Here is a 19,768-nt window from a genome sequence, read left to right on the forward strand (position 1 = left end):
CGGTCCACTGCATGCATTCCCGTCTGGGCAGGGTGATCTAGAACACGCGGTATTTGATGCAGCCGTCTGTATACGGCGGGTTAATCCCCGAGATACCTTTAGCTGGAAGTAGGGCAGCCGTGAGGGTGATGATGGATCCCGAAGAGCCCGCTGCGTAATCAAAGAGTGAGATTAGGGAACCATTCAGAGGTCTGATCTGCACACGCGTTGCTTGATTTGTTGAGTCTTTCAGCTGGTGATGCTGCAGGTCTTCATGTAGGCAGTCGGAAGCAGGTTTGACAGTGATCTGGTGCGTATAAGTATTCCGATGCTACCCAACTAGGTAGATCCCTACTTCTACAAGAGCAACAGCATCTGCCTTGGTTACAGTCGAGGTGGAGTAATTCGATCTGAAAGAAGACGACACTTGTACGACGAGCTCGTGCTATTATATATTCTTTTCTGCCTTATACCGGGCCCAGACCAGGCGATACATTTCCGTCTTTGTTCTTGAAGGTATGTTCTAGTCCTGCGAGTCTGTGGCTATGGCAACCCCCAACTGACCCGTCAACCAGATGCATCAATTCCAAGAGAATGATGCCGTTAAGGCGTATCCCAGTGGAGGGATTGAGAAGCTCGCAGACATTCGCACCACCATACAGCCTGTCTCGAGCGGTTCCAGTGACATTTCCTCCTCTGATGACTCTCAGCAACTGCAACAAGCAGTTGAGTACTGGAAGGACATTTTGGCCGATGGTCAATATGTCTCTTACCCTTCACCACCGATTTCGACACAGCAAATAACCTCGCTGCCTGGGCTGGCACCTCATGGAGTTGGTGCCACGCAGCATCTGCAGCTGCCTCACCTCAAACACTCCAATATCCCCTCTACCACTCTCATGCGAGCGGCATGGGCTCTCGTCGCCGGCCGAATGACAGACTCAGAGTCTGTTGTCTTCGGTACCAACGTCCTCGATGAGCCCATCATCTCAGTCGTGCCCTTTCGCGCACGCATTCATGGCCACACTGTCTCGAGCTTCATCGAGTCAGTACAGAAGCAGGAGGAAGAGGTGATGGTCTCACCTCATCAAGTGACTCTTCTGTTTTCCGGCATGGAACATGCCTCTACTGTGTTCCAAACCCTTCTCTTGACACCAACGAGTGACGAAGAGTACTCCAACAGTCCTCAAAACAGCGGCTGTCGAACCCCAGAACCTTGCGGATTTGGCCTTGTTCTTGAGATTGCACACACTCAAGACAGGAAATCTCTCAAGGCGACGGCTCGTTACAGTTCTGATACTCTTCGAGCTTTTGAAGTAAAGAGGTTACTGCACAGGTTTGCATCTGTCATGGCACAACTCGACACCGCAAAGCCCAACCAGAGTGTCGAGGATATCGACTTCATGACAGAGCAAGACCTCCAAGACATCTGGACCTGGAACTCCAAGGCCCCCACTGCCATTGATGGCTTCATCCACGATATTGTCAAGGAAAAGGCCTTGATCCAGCCGTCTTCTACTGCCGTCTATGCCTGGGACGGCGAGTTCACCTACGCCGAGATCGACAGGCTTTCTAACCGCTTGGCTGTGACTCTCATCACTGGCTATGGTGTTCAGCCAGGGACACCCATTGCGCTGTGCTTTGAAAAGTCCAAGTGGATGGCTGTCTCGATGCTGGGAGTTCTCAAAGCTGGAGCGTACTTTGTCATGCTTGATGCTGCTTCCGCACCTGAGCAGCGGTTACAGACCATGGTGGAACAGGTACAAGCGAAACTGGTTCTCAGCTCCCCTCTGAACCAAGCCCTGAGCTCTCGTCTCTGTGCAGCTGTGGTTACCCTTAACTCTCAGACTCTTCGAGAATCCAAGTACAACGAAGATGAGATCGACCGACTTTTGCGTCAACAAATTCTCACAGCTCCTTCCTCCAACACACTCGCCCATGTGATATTCACATCCGGCAGCACAGGCACCCCCAAGGCCATCCCAACTACCCACCGGAGCATCCGCTCAGCCCTCCACCACCAAGTGGCAGCCATCCACCTCAACACCAAGTCACGAGTATACGACTTTTCATCGTACAGTTTCGACGCCGCGATATTCAACATATGGACCACTTTCTACGCCGGAGGATGTCTCTGTGTGCCAAGCGAGGCAGACCGCAAGGATGACCTTGTTGGTAGCTTCCAGAAACTGGGTGCCAACTACGTGACCATGACACCCTCTGCTGCTCAGCTACTTGCATCGGCACCAGAGAAGGTCCCTCAGCTGGAGACCATCATGCTTGTTGGAGAGCGTCTTATCATCCAAGATGTGTTGCCCTGGTGGAACCGTGTTCGTCTCATCAACTCGTATGGACCTTGCGAGTGTACTCCCCTTGGCACTTCCAACTTAAACCCGTCCAGTCCTGTCGACCTTCTCGACATTGGAGTGGGACTGGGCCAGGTCACTTGGATCGTCGATCCAGATGACCACAACCGCCTTGTCCCTCCTGGCTTGGTCGGTGAGCTTGTTCTTGAAGGTCCGTCCGTGAGCCAGGGCTACCTCAACGACCCAGAGAGAACAGCAGCTGCTTTCGTCGAGAACCCTGCCTGGTTGGTTGAGAGAGGCCGCCACGGAAGAGTTTACAAGACAGGAGACTTGGTCCAGTACTCCAACGAGGAAGGCCGCTTGAAGTACATCGGCCGAAAGGACGCTCAAGTCAAGATCCGCGGACAGCGTGTTGAACTTGGCGAGGTCGAGCACCGAGTGCAGCAGTGTATGCCAGATGTGAGCCAGGTAGTCGTCGAGATGATCACTCCCAAGGGCGTGAGCAACTCTTCAAGTGCCATGCTTGCGGCGTTTCTGGTTCATTCTCGTGGTAGCGGAAAGGAGGTTTCTGAACCTCGCATGGCTCAGTCCATGCCCCAGATTTACGTCATCTCTGAAGAGATACAAGCTGCCTTGAGCAAGGCGTTGCCAAGTTACATGGTGCCTAGTGTCTTTTTCTCTGTGCGAGAACTTCCAAAGGCTGCTGCATCTGGAAAGCTAGACCGAAAGAAGATTCGAGAGATTGGCTCTTCATTCTCTGTTAAACAACTTGCGGACCTACGAACAAGGTCTCAAGGTCTCAAGAGACAGCCCAAGCCGTATTCAGTTGAGTACAGCTTGCAAGGCATCTGGGCCAGCGTGCTGAACATGGAACGCTCCGACATTGGCTTGGACGACAGCTTCTTCCAGTTAGGAGGTGACTCCGTTTCTGCCATGAAGATTGTTCGAGATGCTCGTGATCAGCTGGAGGTGGAGTTGAGCGTCGCGGACATTCTACAGCATCCACGATTGAGTGAGGCTGCTGGTATTGCTGCCCAGGGTAACGCCGCCCTCAGGACCAACATCGAAACTCCTGAAGCCTTTTCTTTGCTTCCAGGAACCAGCAAGTGTGAAACCATCGCCTCAGCTTTGAAGGGCCACGGCGTTCAGCCCTCCTCTGTTGAAGATGCTTTTCCCTGTACACCGCTCCAAGAGGGTCTCGTCTTCCTCTCCCTTAAGAGCCCCGGAGACTACATCATGCAGACGACTCTAGACCTGTCTACATCTTCCTACTCGAACGTCCGCAAGTTCCGTCAGGCATGGGAACACGTGGTGGCGGAGCACCCTGCCCTTCGAACTCGGTTCGTACACAACGACGGCGACACTGGACTTGCCCAGGTTGTCCTTCGACCCGAGGCCTTTACCTGGAACAAGGTCGTTGACTCGTCTTTGAACGAGTATTTGGAGGTAGACCGACGACAGCCCATGAACCTGGGTCAAGCCTTTTCCCGCTTTGCTCTTGTTCATGATGAGGAGGGTGACTCTCGCTGGTTCGTGTGGACAATGCACCATGCTCTGTACGATGGCTGGAGCATCCGGCTTATTATGAACGAATTCCAACGGGCGTATCAGTCTCTCGAAGCGGGAAGCAGTTTGGTGAGAGGACCGAAAAATGCGTCGTATCCCGGCTTCATCAAGTACATCCTCAACCAAAGCGTCTCTGCCGATGGTGCCATGGCCAAGTACTGGAAAAACACCCTCGCGGACTGTGAAGCGGCCCAGTTCCCGGCAGTTCCTCTCCACGTCCAGAGCCAAGGGACTGATCATTCCAAGATCAACACCCTCTTTCAGGACCTGCCATCCATGACGGGGAACCAAGGGTTGAGTGACGCGACTCCCTCTACTCTCATCCGCGCTGCTTGGGCTCTTGTCGTGGGGAGCATGACCAACTCGGACGATGTGGTTTTTGGAGTCACTATCTCTGGAAGAAGTGCTCCTGTTGCCGCCATCGACGAGGTCCCTGGCCCTACCATGGCTACCGTTCCTTTCCGATCGAGACTGGCAAAGGACATGCTCGTTGGAGATTATCTACGATCTGTTCAGCAGCAGGCCATTGATATGATCCCCTTCGAGCAAATGGGTTTGCCGCGAATTGCCAAGCTGTCAACTGACTGTGAGCACGCCTGCCGCTTCCAGACGCTGTTGGTAGTCCAACCAGAAGAGACAGCCGACATTCTCTCCGAGTTTGACGACGAGCACGGAGGTCCTGAGAGGTGGTTCAACAACACCTACGCCCTCCTTCTCGAAGTCCAACTTGGCGATAAGAAGGCAAACAGCAGCGGCTCTATCAAGGCACGCTTCGACTCGAGGATCTTTCAGGCAAGCACCGTCAAGAGCCTCCTGGAACGTCTAGTCTTTGTCATTCATCAGCTCAGCGGTGATGATAACATGGCTAGCGTTCTCTCCGACATCGACGTTGTCACGCCAGCCGACCTTGACAAGACCTGGCAGTGGAACAAGACGGTCCCTGAGACTATTGATCGGAACGTTCACGACATGATCCTGGAGCGTGCTCTGTCTCAGCCAGAGAGGCCAGCTGTGCATGCTTGGGATGGCGAATTTACGTACAGAGAGCTTGCTCGCCTCTCGTCGACCCTGGCTAGACGGCTCATCGACCAGCACGGAGTCTCACCTGGCGACATTGTTGGCCTTTGCTTCGAAAAGTCAAAGTGGACATCTGTGGCCATTCTGGCTGTACTTCAGACTGGCGCCGGACTCGCCATGCTGGACCCTTTCCTCCCCGAGACGCGTCTCCAGACCATCGTTGATCAGGTGGATGCTCGTGTGGTGGTGTCCTCACAGAAGCAGAGAGATTTGAGCTTGCAGCTAGGCTGTGATGATCAAGTCCTTCATCTCACTCCTGATCTGTTCAGCAAGCCAGAAACGACCTTGGTTAACGTTAAGACCGATCCTTCGTCGCCTGTTTACATCATCTTCACATCCGGCAGCACAGGAACACCCAAAGGTTCAGTCATCAGCCACCGCAGCCTTGCCTCATCACTCGTCCACCAACGCGAAGGCTGTGGCTTCAACCAAGCGTCAAGAGTATATGATTTCTCCTCTTACGGTTTTGACGCCCCGCTCTTCCTGGCCTTTCAGACATTCTCTGCGGGCGGCTGCCTCTGTGTACCGAGTGACGAAGACCGCAAGAGCCGTCTTGCCGAAAGCCTGCGGGAGCTCAAGGCCACCTTTGCGCTCATTCCGCCTTCGGCTTCTCAGCTCGTGTCTCCAGAGCAGGTGCCAGATCTGAAGACCCTCATGGTGGGAGGGGAGGCTTCAACCGTCAAGGACCTTGAGCGATGGTCCTCGGCTGATCTCTTGCTCATCAACGCCTACGGACCGTGTGAGTGTACGGCAGTCAGCATGATCAACCCTACCCACACGTCCAACATGAACGTCAGAAAGGCCCTTGGCATTGGAAAGGGACTCGGCCAGGTGACGTGGGTGGTTGATCCTCAAGACCACGACCGCCTCGTCTCTCCCGGCGCTGTGGGAGAGCTCTTGCTTGAGGGTCCATACATCGGTCAAGGGTACTTGAACAACGAGCACAAGACCAGAGAATCCTATGTTGAAGACCCTACCTGGCTGCTGCAGGGCACAGGAGTAGTGCCTGGTCGACGTGGCACGCTCTACAAGACGGGTGACCTGGTCCAGTACTCTGAAGATGGAGACGGCAGCTTGATGTTTGTTGGTCGCAAGTCTGATGACGCTCAAGTCAAGATTCGAGGTCAGAGAGCTGAACTTGGAGAGATCGAACTGCGTGTTCAACAAGCGCTGAAGCACGACAAGACTGTTCAAGAAGTCGTTGTCGATGTCATTGTCCCTCATGGCGAAGGCTCCCGTCCCATGCTTGTGGCGTTCCTCAAGACGGCAGACGCAAAAGACACCTCTGCAGCACCAGACCTCTATCGCGTCTCTTCTGCCTTAGAAGATGAGCTTTCTAAGTCTCTCCCAAGCTACATGATACCTGAGGCCTTCTTCAAACTCGCCCAGATTCCCCAAACCGCCACTGGAAAGCTGCACAGAATGAGACTACGCGCCATAGGAGCGTCCTACTCCCTCCGACAGTTGGCTGATCTCAGAACCGAGGCCACGCAAGGCCCCAAGCCGCAGCCAACGTCTGAGCTTGAGGCCGAGATGCAGCAGATCTGGGCCCGCGTTCTATCATTTGAGCCGCAGCACATTGGGCTTGACGATAGCTTCTTCCGACTTGGCGGCGACTCTATCGCGGCTATGAAGGCTGTGGGAGAAGCTACCAAGGCATCGATCAAAGTCACCGTTGCCGACTTCTTTGAGCATCGCACGCTGCGAAGCATTTGTAGTCACAGCTATTGCTGCTCTGAGATGGCTGCTGAGTCTCTGTCTACTGCTGTCGAGCCGTTCTCTCTTCTTACCCAGGACAGCACCGACACTCGTGAGACTTTTGTTCAGGGCCTGGCTGCCCAGCTTGCAACCACTCCATCTAAGATCCAGGACGCTTATCCCTGCACTCCTCTCCAGGAAGGACTAGTCTCTTTGGCTTCCAAGAGAACAGGAGACTACATCATGCAGCAGGTGTTGAAGCTGTCACCAGACATGCTCAACAGCATCGACACCTTCAAGGACGCCTGGCAAAAGGCTGTTCACGCCGTGCCTGTTCTTCGCACGCGAATTGTTCAGCATGACAAGCTTGGTCTTCTTCAAGTCATTCTCAACGATGAAAATGAACGCATTGAATGGGTCGAGGCCATGGGTCTTGATTGGTACCTCAAGTCCGATAGACAAAAGCCCATGGGTCTTGGTCAACCTCTTGCGCGATATGCTTTGGTCCGAGATAGGACCGGAAGACCCAAGTGGTTTGTCTGGACCGTTCATCACGCTCTCTATGACGGCCTGTCACTTCCCATGATCCTCGAAGAAGTCGATCGGGCTATCCAGGGCCTGTCGGTTGGACAGACACGTCCTCAGGCTCAGAGCTTCATCAGATACATCCAACAGCATGACTCGAAGGAGTTGAAGTCATACTGGCAGGCCGCGCTTGAGGACAGCGAGGAGTGTGTGTCCCATCCCAGCCTTCCTTCAGGTTTCGAGCAGCCAATCGTCTCCAACAACCTCATCGAGCACCAAATCTCCCGCGCTTGGGTGTCTTCGTCAAGCAACGAGACTACGGTGTCAACAATGCTTCGGGGGGCCTGGGGCCTTGTGACAAGCCAGATGACGGGCTCCGATGATGTTGTATTCGGTGCCACTGTGTCTGGACGAAACGCTCCCGTGGTTGGTATCGAGTCAATGGCCTTCCCGACAATCGCAACTGTGCCGTTGAGGCTGAGGCTCAACCGCAAGGATCAACGCGTCGTTGACTATCTCAACCAAGTTCAAAGACAAGCCACCGAGATGATTCCGTACGAGCAAGCTGGTCTGCAGCGAATCGCGCAGCTTGTATCTCCCGATGCTAGGCAAGCATGTGTCTTCCAGACTCTCCTCGTTGTCCAGCCCAAGTCCAAGGCCGAGAGCACCAAGACATCTCAACTTGGAGAGTGGACAACACCTGATCAGACCGAGTGGTTCACTACGTATCCTCTGACGATCGAGGCCACCGTGTCACCCAGCCATATTGACATTGACGCCCGCTTTGACTCTCGTGTTATTGAGCCTTGGATGGTCAAGGGTTTGCTCGAGAGACTGGAGTTTGTCATGCAGCAGCTTGGTCAGGCAGGACCAGATGCGAGCATGGCGGATATTGGCATCATGACACCTGGGGACCTACAGCAGATTTGGGAATGGAATGAACAGGTCCCTGAGTCTGTTAACCGATCAATCCACTCCGTGATCGAAGAACAAGCACGACTCCGACCAGATGCTGCCGCCATCTGTGCCTGGGATGGCAATGTCACTTATGCTGAGCTCGAAAGGTTGTCCAACCATCTGGCCTCCTATCTGCTTTCTCTGACCGGAGGCAAGAGTTTAAAGGAGACTTTTGTTCCGCTGTGCTTTGACAAGTCTATGTGGACTCCTGTTACCATGCTGGGAGTACTGAAGACAGGGGCGGGCTTTGTCCTCCTCGACTCAGCACTTCCAGAGCAGCGTTTGAGGCACATTGTCGAAAAGATCGGCGCAGGCCAGCTGATGCTTTCTTCCGACTCTTGCTCTTCCTTGAGCGGTCGCATATCCCAGGGAGTCATCACCATAAACTCGGACTTCTTCAAGTCGGCAACCCAAACCATCGCACACCTCCCTGTTGCTTCTGTCGATTCAGCTGCATATGTCATCTTTACTTCGGGCAGCACGGGAATGCCCAAGGGCGTCGTCATCACTCATCGAAACCTTGCCTCAGCTCTGCCCCGCCACGTCAAGCGCCTAGGGTACACTCCCGACTCTCGAGTCTACGAGTTTGCATCCTACAGCTTCGGAGCGTCGCTCAACAACATGTTTGCAGCTCTGACGACGGGTTCTTGTCTGTGCATTCCCAGTGACCATGAGAGGAGGAGTCAGTTGGACCGTAGCTTGGTCTCGATGAAGGCTACGCACGTCCTTCTTACTCCTTCGGTGGCCGAGTCTCTTTCTCCCCGCAGCGTCTCTGGTCTTAAATCCATCATCTTTGGAGGCGAAGCCGTTCGAGGCCAGGATGTCGGACCTTGGTGGGAGGCTGGCGTCAAGGTGTGCACTGCGTATGGCTCTAGTGAGTGTACAACCATCAGCACCATCAACGACACCGCCTCGACTCCTGACGAAGCCACTCGCATCGGATGGGGTGTAGGACTTGTCTCTTGGGTTGTGGATCCATCTGATCATGAGAAGCTTCTCCCACCGGGGTGCATTGGAGAACTCTTGCTGGAGGGCCCTGCTGTTGGACGTGGATACCTCGCAGACCCCGAGAAGACGGCCGAGGTCTTTATCCAGAGTCCTTCCTGGCTGACCCAGGGCGCTTCCACTGCGAATAATAACAGCTATTCGCAGAAAGGTAGGTCTGGTCGCCTCTACAAGACTGGCGATCTCGTCCGCTACAACGAGGATGGAAGTCTATCCTTCTTCGGCCGCAAAGACTCTCAAGTCAAGATCCGTGGTCAGCGAGTCGAACTCGGCGAGGTTGAGCACAGAGTCAAGGAGTGTGTCTCCGAGGCCGCTCAAGTTGTCGTCGAGGCCATCATTCCGACTGGAAGTGACAGCGCACATCAAACTCTGGCTGCGTTCCTTGTGATGAAAGAAGAGGACCAGAGGCCAGAGAACGACGAAGACAAACCAACGATTATCCCCATCTCGGCCAAGATCGAAGATATACTCAGCCAGAATCTTCCCGTTTACATGGTTCCCACCGTGTTCTTCTGCATGAAGAAGCTTCCCATGACAGCGACCGGTAAGATGAACCGCAGGATCCTCCGTCAGATCGGAAGTTCCTTTTCAGCAAAGCAACTCGCCGCAGCTCGGAAAACGCGAGAGCAAGGAACTTCGCCTCAAGAGCAGCCGTCAACAACCACTCAACGCGAGCTTCAACGAATCTGGTCTAAGATTCTAGATTTGCCGACTGATATCATTGGCCTTGACGATGGCTTCTTTAGTCTTGGAGGTGACTCTGTTTCTGCGATGAAGGTTGTTGGCGAGGCTCGAAAGGCTGGTATTGAGCTGGCTGTTGCCGATATCTTTACCCATCGCACGCTGAGATTGATTGCCGACAACGCCAAGTTGATCAAGCGTGAGAGCGAACAGGTCGTCACAAACATCATCCCTGCATTCTCTCTTGTTGGCAACGAAGTCGATACTGAGGCCCTCCGCCAGAACATCTCGACGCAATGCGACATTGATGCTTCAAAGGTTCAAGACGCCTACCCTTGTACGCCACTTCAAGAGGGCCTCATCTCACTTGCCTCGAAGCGACCCGGAGACTATGTCATGCAAGCCGTTCTTGAGCTGTCTTCTGAGGTGTCCATCGCCAAGTTCCAGGCGGCTTGGGAAGAGACCGTCAAGACCATCGATGTGCTGCGTACACGGGTTGTTCACTGTCAAGGTTACGAGAAGCTTGGCCTCTTGCAGGTCATCCTGAACAACTCGGTCGACTGGATCAACACAACCGGACTCGAGTCGTACCTTCGGGCCGATCGCAAGCAAATCATGGGCTTGAACGACCCTCTCGCCAGGTATGCTCTCGTACACGATGGCCAGACAGACAGGCCTAGATGCTTTGTTTGGACTGTTCATCACGCCATCTACGATGGATGGTCGCTGCCTCTGGTCCTGGATACAGTCGCAAAGGCCTACCAGGGCAAGACAGGCACTGACTCTCAACCTTTGACTACGGCGCCTGGCTTTCAGCCGTTTATCAAGTACCTTGAAGAGCAACAGCGAAACCCCGAAGGGGTCAAGAAGACCGAAGACTACTGGAAGCAATACTTTGACTCTTGCGAAGCCACTCAATTCCCTACCCTTCCTTCGCCCAGCTACGAGCCGACCTCCAACAAGACCACTCTTTATCGAATGAAGGTCAACTCTCCTTCGCCCTCAACATCCCTGGATCTCACTCCATCGACGCTCATCCGAGCAGCTTGGGCCTTGGTCGTCGGACAAATGACAAACACGTCCGACGTCGTCTTTGGCATGACCGTCTCTGGACGAAACGCGCCTGTTCAAAACATTGAGGCTATGCCGGCTCCGACTATGGCTACAGTTCCACTACGAGTCAGATGGACTTCCGGACAGACCATTTCGGGATACCTGGAGACGGTTCAGCGCGAGGCCACCGAGATGATTGCCTTTGAGCAGACTGGCCTGCACCGCATCGCCAAGATGTCGTCCGATGCTCGACAGGCTTGTCAGTTCCAGACCCTCCTCGTCATTCAGCCTCAGAGTCACGACGATGAAGAGAGTACCGAAAGCCTTGTGCAGAACGAGCTCGGCCACTCTCCGTTTGGCGAGTGGGTGAACCAGGACCAGAACGAATGGTTCAACCCCTACGCGCTCATGATTGAGGCTCAGCCTGGGGCGCAGGGTGATAGCTTCACTCTCACTGCCAACTACGATGAGAAGATGATCCAAGAGTGGATTGTCGTGAGGCTTCTTAAGCGACTTGAGCTGGTGATCCAGGCCTTCATGGCCGAGGCTGTCGGACAGGGTCAGATGGTCTCCAAGACCATTGATGAACTCAGAAGCTCCATCATGACCGAGGATGACCTCGAGCAGATCTGGACCTGGAACCAATCCACCCCAGAAGCAGTCGACAAGTACGTCCACGAAATCGTCGAAGAACGAGTCCGCGAACAACCCAATGCTCCCGCCGTGCACGCTTGGGACGGTCATCTCACCTACAAGGAACTCGATCAACTCGCGGAAAAGATGGCTGCCCAGCTTCTCAGCAGCGCCAACATGGGAGCTCAACAGTCAAGCCCCAAGGTGATCCCACTCTGCTTCACCAAATCGATGTGGACTTCAGTTGCCATGTATGGTGTTCTCAAGGCTGGAGGTGGTTTTGTGCTCCTGGATCCAATGGTCCCTGAGCAGAGACTCAAGACCGTCGTCGAACAAGTTGGAGCTGATGTCGTTCTCTCATCCGAGTCTGAAGCAGGGCTAGCCAAGAGACTCTGCCCTCGCGTCATCAAAGTCGGGCCCAGCCTGTCCGTTCACCCATCTCCCACTACCCAGCGACTCAAGGGAAGTCAGCGACACTCGTCCCCTCACACCCCCATGTTCGCCGTCTTCACATCCGGAAGTACCGGCGTTCCCAAGGGCGTGCTGCTCTCCCACAGAAACTTTGCCTCGGAGATCAAGCACCACTCTCACCTTCTTGGCTTCCACAGAAACTCACGAGTCTTTGACTTTGCCTCTCACGCCTTTGACGCGGCTGTTCACAATGTGTTCGCCACCTTTGCCAACGGAGCTTGTCTTTGTGTCCCATCTGAGCAGGATCGCAAGAACAACATTAGTGGAGTCATGGCGTCTATGAGAGTCACTGTCGCTGACTTGACGCCTACGGTGGCACGTTTGTTGGACCCGGCTACTCTACCCGACATTGAGACCATGATTCTCGCTGGAGAGGCAGTGTCTGCTGAGGACGCAGCCAGATGGTGGAGAGACTCGACTAGAGTCGTCAACGGCTACGGTCCTTCTGAATGCACCGTCATGAGTACCATCAACGCCTACCCGACTAGCCCGGAAGATGCTTCAAGCATTGGTCCTGGAGCTGGTCACACGACATGGGTCGTTGACCCGAACAACCACAACACCCTCGTTGCCCCCGGATGCATCGGCGAACTTCTTCTCGAAGGCCCTCTTGTTGGTCAAGGCTACCTCAATGACCCCGCCAAGACAGCTGCTTCCTTCATCGAAGATCCCACTTGGCTACTAAAGGGATCGTCCACTCGCCCTGGACGCCGAGGAAGACTGTACAAGTCTGGTGATTTGGTCAAGTACAGAGAAGACGGCAGCTTCTGGTTCATGGGCCGAAAGGACTCACAGGTCAAGATCCGCGGTCAACGAATTGAGCTTGAGGAAGTTGAGCGCCAGGTCCAGGCTTCGTGGTCGGGTTGCGACATTTCGCAAATTGCGGCTGAAGTCATCAAACCTCTGGGACAAGGATCAAAGTCGATGCTAGCGGCGTTCATCGTATCCAAGGATCATCAGTCGAGAGATGATGGCCCTCCTGAGAAGACCGTTAAGCCTGTTCCAGTTGATCCAGAGATTGAAGCGAGACTGGCTGAGCGTCTGCCTGCGGCCATGGTCCCATCAGTCTTTTTCTTCTACATGCGCAGTCATCTACCTCAGACGGCAACTGGGAAAACACATCGCAAGCTTTTGAGAGAGATCGGATCTTCTTTCTCCTTCCAACATCTCGTCGAGGTTGGCAACCAAGTCCAAGACGATGAGAACGAGACCCAGGCCCGACGTCCACCAACAACACCACTTGAGCGCCAGATGCAAGTAATCTGGGCTCGCATTTTGGGTATCAACCCTGATCGCATAGGCTTGGATGACAGCTTCATCCGTCTTGGAGGTGACTCAATCGCTGCTATGAAGGTTGTGGGAGAAGCGCGAAGGCATAGTGGTCTCGACATCACCGTGGCTGATCTCCTTCGCCGCCCGAAGCTCTGCGACGTCATTGCCACCATCACCAAAAACAACGCTACCGGAGCCGGCAGAAAGCTTCCTCGCGACGACGACGAACCGATCCCCCATAACGAGTACACAGGACCCGTCGATCAGTCCTACGCCCAAGGCCGTCTCTGGTTCCTCGACCGTTTGTACCCAGGTCTCACCTGGTACTTGATGCCGTTCACTGCTCGACTACGAGGTGTTCTTCGTCTTGATGCCCTACACATTGCACTCCAGGCCATCGAGAACCGACATGAAGCTCTTCGCACGACGTTCATGTCTCAAGACAATGTTGACCTACAAGAGGTCCATCCTTTCGTTCCTCAAGAGCTCAAATTGGTCGAGCTGCCAAGGGGTGCCAAGGGTGAAGAGAGTCTTGAGCGTGCTCTACTCAAGGAACGCACCACGCCTCTTGATCTGTCCACAGAGACCGGCTGGAGAGTCACTGTTTATCGCCTGGGCCCAGAAGAAAACAACCACCACGTCCTGTCAATTCTCATGCACCACATCATCTCCGATGGTTGGTCTCTCAATGTTCTCCGTCGAGAGCTCGCCATCTTCTACGCCGCCGCCGTCAATGGCCTCGATCCACTGAGCCAGATCGATCCCCTCCCCATCCAGTACCGTGACTATGCCTCCTGGCAGAAGCAGCGCTTCCATCAAGATGAGTACCAACGACAACTCGACTACTGGGTCTCTCAACTTCAGACCAGTCGTCCTGCCGAGTTCCTCTGCGATAAGCCCAGACCAGCCACACTGTCGGGGGGAGCTGGTATCCACGAGTTCACCATCGCAAACACCATGTACGACCGTCTACAGAAGTTCTGCACCGAAACTGAAGTTACACCTTTTGTCGTGCTGTTGGCAGCTTTTAGAGCGACCCATTTCCGCCTCACTGGTGTCGACGACGCAACCATCGGTACAGCAAACGCCAACAGAGACCGATGGGAGCTCAAGGAACTCATTGGCTTCTTTGTCAACCTTCAGTGTCTTCGAATCAAGGTGGAACAAGGCGGTTCATTTGAAGATCTCGTGCAGCAGGCTCAAGAAACCGCAGCCGCGTCATTCGACAACCAGCACGTGCCCTTTGAGAAGATCGTCTCTCAGCTCAACACCCCCAGAGACCTTTCTCGTCACCCACTCGTGCAAGTCATTTTTGCACTTCACTCTCGGGGAACTTCAGGACCTCTCAAGCTGGGTGACGGTCTTGAGTCAGAGATGCTGGACCCCATCCCAACCTCGCGATTCGACCTGGAATTCCACATCTTTGATGATGGAGACTGTTTGACCGCCAACGTCGTCTACTCTCAGGATCTCTTCAAGACGGAGACCATCAATTCTATGGTGTCTGTCTTCAAGAACCTTCTTGACCGGGCGCTCAGCGAGCCCAAGACAGCTATCGCATCGCTGCCGTTGCTCACAGAGGACGACCGTCTCAAGCTTGAGTCTTGGGGCCTCACCAAGATTGACAAAACCAACTACCCTCGCAACTCGAGCATAGTCGATCTATTCAAGGAGCAAGTCACTCGTCACCCCAACCGCGTGGCCGTCAAAGGCAACTCGTCATCGCAGCTGACCTACTCCGAGCTCGATCGCAAATCCGACACCCTTGCCCGCTGGCTCCTCAAACAACAACCCGCATTTGCCCCAGAGTCAATGGTTGGAGTCATGACTCATCGATCTTGCGAGGAGATTATCGCTCTCTTTGGCATCCTCAAGGCCAACATGGCTCATCTTCCTCTCAACCATAACACGCCGACTGGTCGCGTCGAGACAATCCTGTCAGCCATCCAGGGCCCGGAGCGACTTCTTCTTCTTGGACAAGATGTCACACCTCCTACCGTCAACTTGGACAACATTGAAATGGTCCGCATCGCCGACACTCTTGAGGAAGAAGCGCCGCGCTCTTGGTGGAAGCGAGCAGTCGTTCCAGCTCTGCCAAAGCCAAAGCCAACAAGTCTCGCCTACGTCCTCTTCACCTCTGGCTCTACCGGCAAGCCCAAGGGCGTCATGGTTGAGCACCGCGGTGTATCACGACTCTGTAGGGATAACAACATCATCCGCCACCTGCCATCTGCTGGAGGCTTTGGTCACTTCCTTAACATTTCCTTCGATGGCTCTTCCTTGGAGGTTTACTTTGCCATTCTCAACGGTCTCACTCTGGTCTGCGTCGATGAAATCACCATCCTCGATGCCGTCGCTCTGCAGGGAGTCTTTGAACGAGAGAACGTCAGAGCCGTCTTGTTCACGCCCGCCCTTCTGAAGCAGATCCTCCGCGTGAACCCTACGACACTCGGAACGCTGGACCTGCTTTGTGTCGGAGGAGATCGTCTTGACCCTGCCGACTGTGTCAAGGCGTACAAGCATACTGCTCAAGGCGCCAAGGTCCTCAACCTCTACGGCCCAACTGAGAACTCGGTTGTCAGTACCGTGTTCTGCTACGAGGGCCAGGACGAGGGCTTTGCTACTGGAACAGCCCCCATCGGTGAGCCTATCAGCAACTCGGGCGCTCTGGTCATGGACTCTCAGCATCGCTTGGTGCCACTCGGAGTCATGGGAGAGATTGTTGTCACAGGAGACGGAGTGGCGAGAGGATACACTGATCCCTCGAGGGATGTCGATCGCTTCATCAGATTGGATGGAGGCAAGGGAGAGCGCGCATACCGAACTGGAGACTATGCTCGCTGGAGGCCAGTTGATGGTAAGATCGAGTTCATGGGACGCATGGATGTGCAGGTCAAGATCCGAGGCCATCGTGTGGAGCTTGGTGAGATTGAACATGCCATTCGTGGACATGAAGCCGTCAACGATGTCGTGGTTCTGGCTCACAGGGACGGGAAGAATGGAGGTGAGCCTCGACTGGTGAGCTTCGTCACTCTTCATGGCGAGGTCCCTACTTCGAAGGAGGATGAAGAAGTGGAGGAGGTCGAGCACAAAGATGGAGAAGAAGGAGAGACGAAGCAGCATGTGGATGAGTGGAAGGAGTTCTTTGATGGAGACAAGTACTTGGCCATGGAAAACGTGGACCCAGCCAAGATTGGACGAGACTTTATCTCATGGACTTCGATGTACGACGGCACCGACATCGACCAGGTCGAGATGAACGAGTGGCTAGACGATACCATCGCCACTATTCGCAACGGCAACCCTCTGGGCCACGTTCTCGAGGTGGGAACTGGATCGGGCATGATCTTCTTCAACATTCTTGACGGACTCAAGAGTTACGTCGGCCTTGATCCCTCGAGTCGAGCTATTGAGTACGTCACTAAGGCTGCTAAGTCGATCCCCTCGCTGGCCAACACAAATGTCCGCATTCACCAGGGCACAGCAGCCGATGTGAAGAAGCTACCGAGGCCTCTTCGACCTGACATGGTGGTCATCAACTCTGTGGCACAGTACTTCCCCAGCCAAGAGTATCTACAAGAGCTAGTGGAAGACCTCCTCGACATCGACACGGTTGAGACCATCTACTTTGGAGACATGCGATCGTGGGCATTGTACCACCAATTCGGTGTCAGCAAGGCCCTTCACCAACGCAACGGCAAGATTACCCGGGATGATCTCAGACGAAGCCTGCGTGACATGGAGGATGGAGAGATGGAATTCCTCGTCGATCCGGGTTTCTTCACCGGACTACAGGATCGACTGCCCCATCTCGTGGAGCACGTTGAGATTGTGCCCAAGCGTATGAAGGCCACCAACGAGCTGAGCTGTTACCGATACGCCGCAGTTATCCACACCAAGAAGGCGCGACAAGTTGGTCAGCCTCAGACGATTCACACGATCGAGGAGAACAATTGGATCGACTTCAAGGAGGGTGGTCTCGACTCTGCTTCACTTCGACGGCTCCTCAATGAAGCCTCTTCCTCACGGGATCCTGTTGTGGCAGTTACCGGCATTCCATACAACAAAGTCTACCTGGAGAGTCTTGCAGTACAGTCGCTCGCCAACGACGAGAATGATGATGGTGAAGATGACGGCATCAAATGGCTCGAGCCCCTGCGATGCGAGGCTCACGCCTGTCCCTCACTATCACCCCGCGAACTGGCCCAACTCGCTGAAACTGCTGGCTACAGAGTTGAGATCAGCTGGGCTCGCCAATTCTCTCAACACGGTGGTTTGGACGCTGTATTCCACCGACGAGACCAGCACGACAAGCGCAGGGCTCTGTTCAGATTCCCTACGGACCACCAAGACAGACTCCCTCACAAGCCACTCACCAGCAAGCCTCTGCTCCAACAGACCAAGCAGAATGTCCACCAAGAGCTCGAGGCGAGACTACGCGCCAACCTTCCTGCGTACATGATCCCCCAGACCATCACCATCCTTGAACGCATGCCTCTCAACCCAAGCGGTAAAGTCGATCGGGCTGCCTTGTCACTCAGCATCACCCCCAAGACAAAGACTCGCGCAGCCGGTGCAGCCCTTCGAAAGCCAAGCACCGAGATGGAAGTGGCCATGCGAAAGATCTGGGCTCAAGTTCTGGACCTCGACCCAGAGACCATTGGCCTGGATGACAACTTTTTCGATATTGGCGGGCACTCTATCCTGGCTATGAGAGCAGTCAGCGAGGCGAGAAAGGTCGACATTGAGTTGACTGTCGCGGATATCTTCCGTAGCAATTGTCTTGAAGACCTGGCTCGACGACAGGAAGAGGTTTCTGACGGACCGAAGACGGAAGAGGAGGTCGAAGTTGAGCTTGTCGGCTCAAACACCAAGACTGCTCTCTTCAAGGAACTCGACTCTCTCAAAGCAAACATCCACTCTACTGAAGTGGAGGAGATCCTGCCTCTCACGAGCATGCAAGAGCACTATGTCACGACCGGAGTGGTTTCTGGGGAATATGCTCACTACTTCTACCTCGATCTCGGAATCAACCCCGACGTCGCTCGCATCGAAAAGGCTTGTCGTCTGACACTTGAGAAGATCCCCATCCTTCGAGCCAGCTTCATGCATCTCCTCGGACAGCATTGGCAGGTCGTCCCTCACAACGTGCCAGTTCATCTACAGACCGTCAATTTCATCCATGTCACTGGAGACTTGGATCGAGCCGCTGATGATTTCTGCCTGCGCAACTGGGACAACATCTCGGCAACCGAGCCTCCCTCCTGCTCTATTTACCCTCCTCAGACACCGAACTCAAGGCACACGACTCGTCATCCGCCTTTCTCACGCTCAGTACGATGGTGTCTGTTTCCCTCCCATTGTTCGGGCCATCATTGAAGGCTACACCACTGGAGACGTGACGCCTCTTCCCAACTTCACCAAGTTCCTCTCCGGCGCAGCTCGTCAGCGACCACAGTCACTCGAATACTGGAGCAATCTCCTCCGAGGATCATCTCTCACCACCATCCTCCCAAGATTGAAGCTCTCCAACTCGAGCCGTGCTCTTACGCCACCTCGACCCATCGCAGCTGAGCTTGATGTAGCCCTGCCCAAGCGTCTCCCAAGTTCCATCACCCCAGCCATCGTGGCTAGCGCAGCTTGGTCAATTCTCCTCTCTCAAATCTCAGGCAAGCAAGACGTCGTATTCGGCCACGTCGTCGCCGGTCGCAACTTGAGTATCTCTCGAATCGACGAGATTGTCGGACCATGTCTCAACCTCGTACCCGTCCGAGCCACTCTCACCAAGTCCCTCACAGCGACAGAACTCCTCCAATCCCTCCAAACTCAATTCTTCTCCATGGGAAGCGCGGACTCCGTGGGCTTCAAAGACATCATGCACGAGTCAACCAACTGGCCAGCGAACTCGGATTTCGAATCAGTCCTGCACCACGCCAACGTCGACGAACATCCCGAGTTTGACTTTGACGGCACCAAGACGAGGCTTCACTTTTTCACCAACCCCCGCTTGAACGTGTCGCGATTGGCGTTGGCTTCGTATCCGACCAAGGGTGGCGAGTGTCTACAGTTCCGGCTCACGGCTAGCACGGACAAGTTGAGCGATGTTCAGGCCAAGATGTTACTTGATGCGCTTTGCAAGATTATTCGTGGATTTGGGGAGAATGCAAATGTTCCTGTTTTGTCAGGGATTGGCCAAGTCGGCCTCAGGTTCTAATCACCGTGAGATTAGTACCAAAAGATCAGCGTGGGCTTGATGGTTGGCTTTTATTCTTCGTTTGGTTGCTCATTTAATTAGTTTTACTACTTAGACACTTGGATCTCTCATTTTGCCATTCTTATTGCTAGATATACAGTTTATTTAGTTCCATGGGCTATCCTTCTTTTCCACTCCAACGAGTGTGATATCGCAATCGTGAAACGGTTGTGTTTGATGTCCTCGCTCACCTACCTACCCTGTAGCAAACTGCTGACTAATCTCAGCGCCAAATGCCAGATCGCGCCAGCTTACCTCTCATCATCAATCAAGAAGCGCCATCTTCATCCGA

General features: G+C 54.2%; 1 protein-coding gene across 1 annotated transcript; it reads left to right on the forward strand.

Moving 5' to 3' along the window:
* Positions 1-554: 554 nt before the first annotated feature.
* On the forward strand, positions 555-19,437 carry MRS44_010920 (uncharacterized protein; the record flags this gene model as incomplete). Its single annotated transcript, XM_065619525.1, has 3 exons — positions 555-10,435; positions 10,475-18,567; positions 18,620-19,437. 3 exons carry the CDS (start codon positions 555-557, stop codon positions 19,435-19,437), a joined length of 18,792 nt encoding a protein of 6,263 aa, XP_065475597.1.
* Between the last annotated feature and the right edge of the window lie 331 nt (positions 19,438-19,768).

The sequence above is a fragment of the Fusarium solani genome (genome assembly GCF_023522795.1).
Source record: "Fusarium solani strain SB1 chromosome Unknown bctg00000007, whole genome shotgun sequence".
Classification (NCBI taxonomy): domain Eukaryota; kingdom Fungi; phylum Ascomycota; class Sordariomycetes; order Hypocreales; family Nectriaceae; genus Fusarium; species Fusarium solani.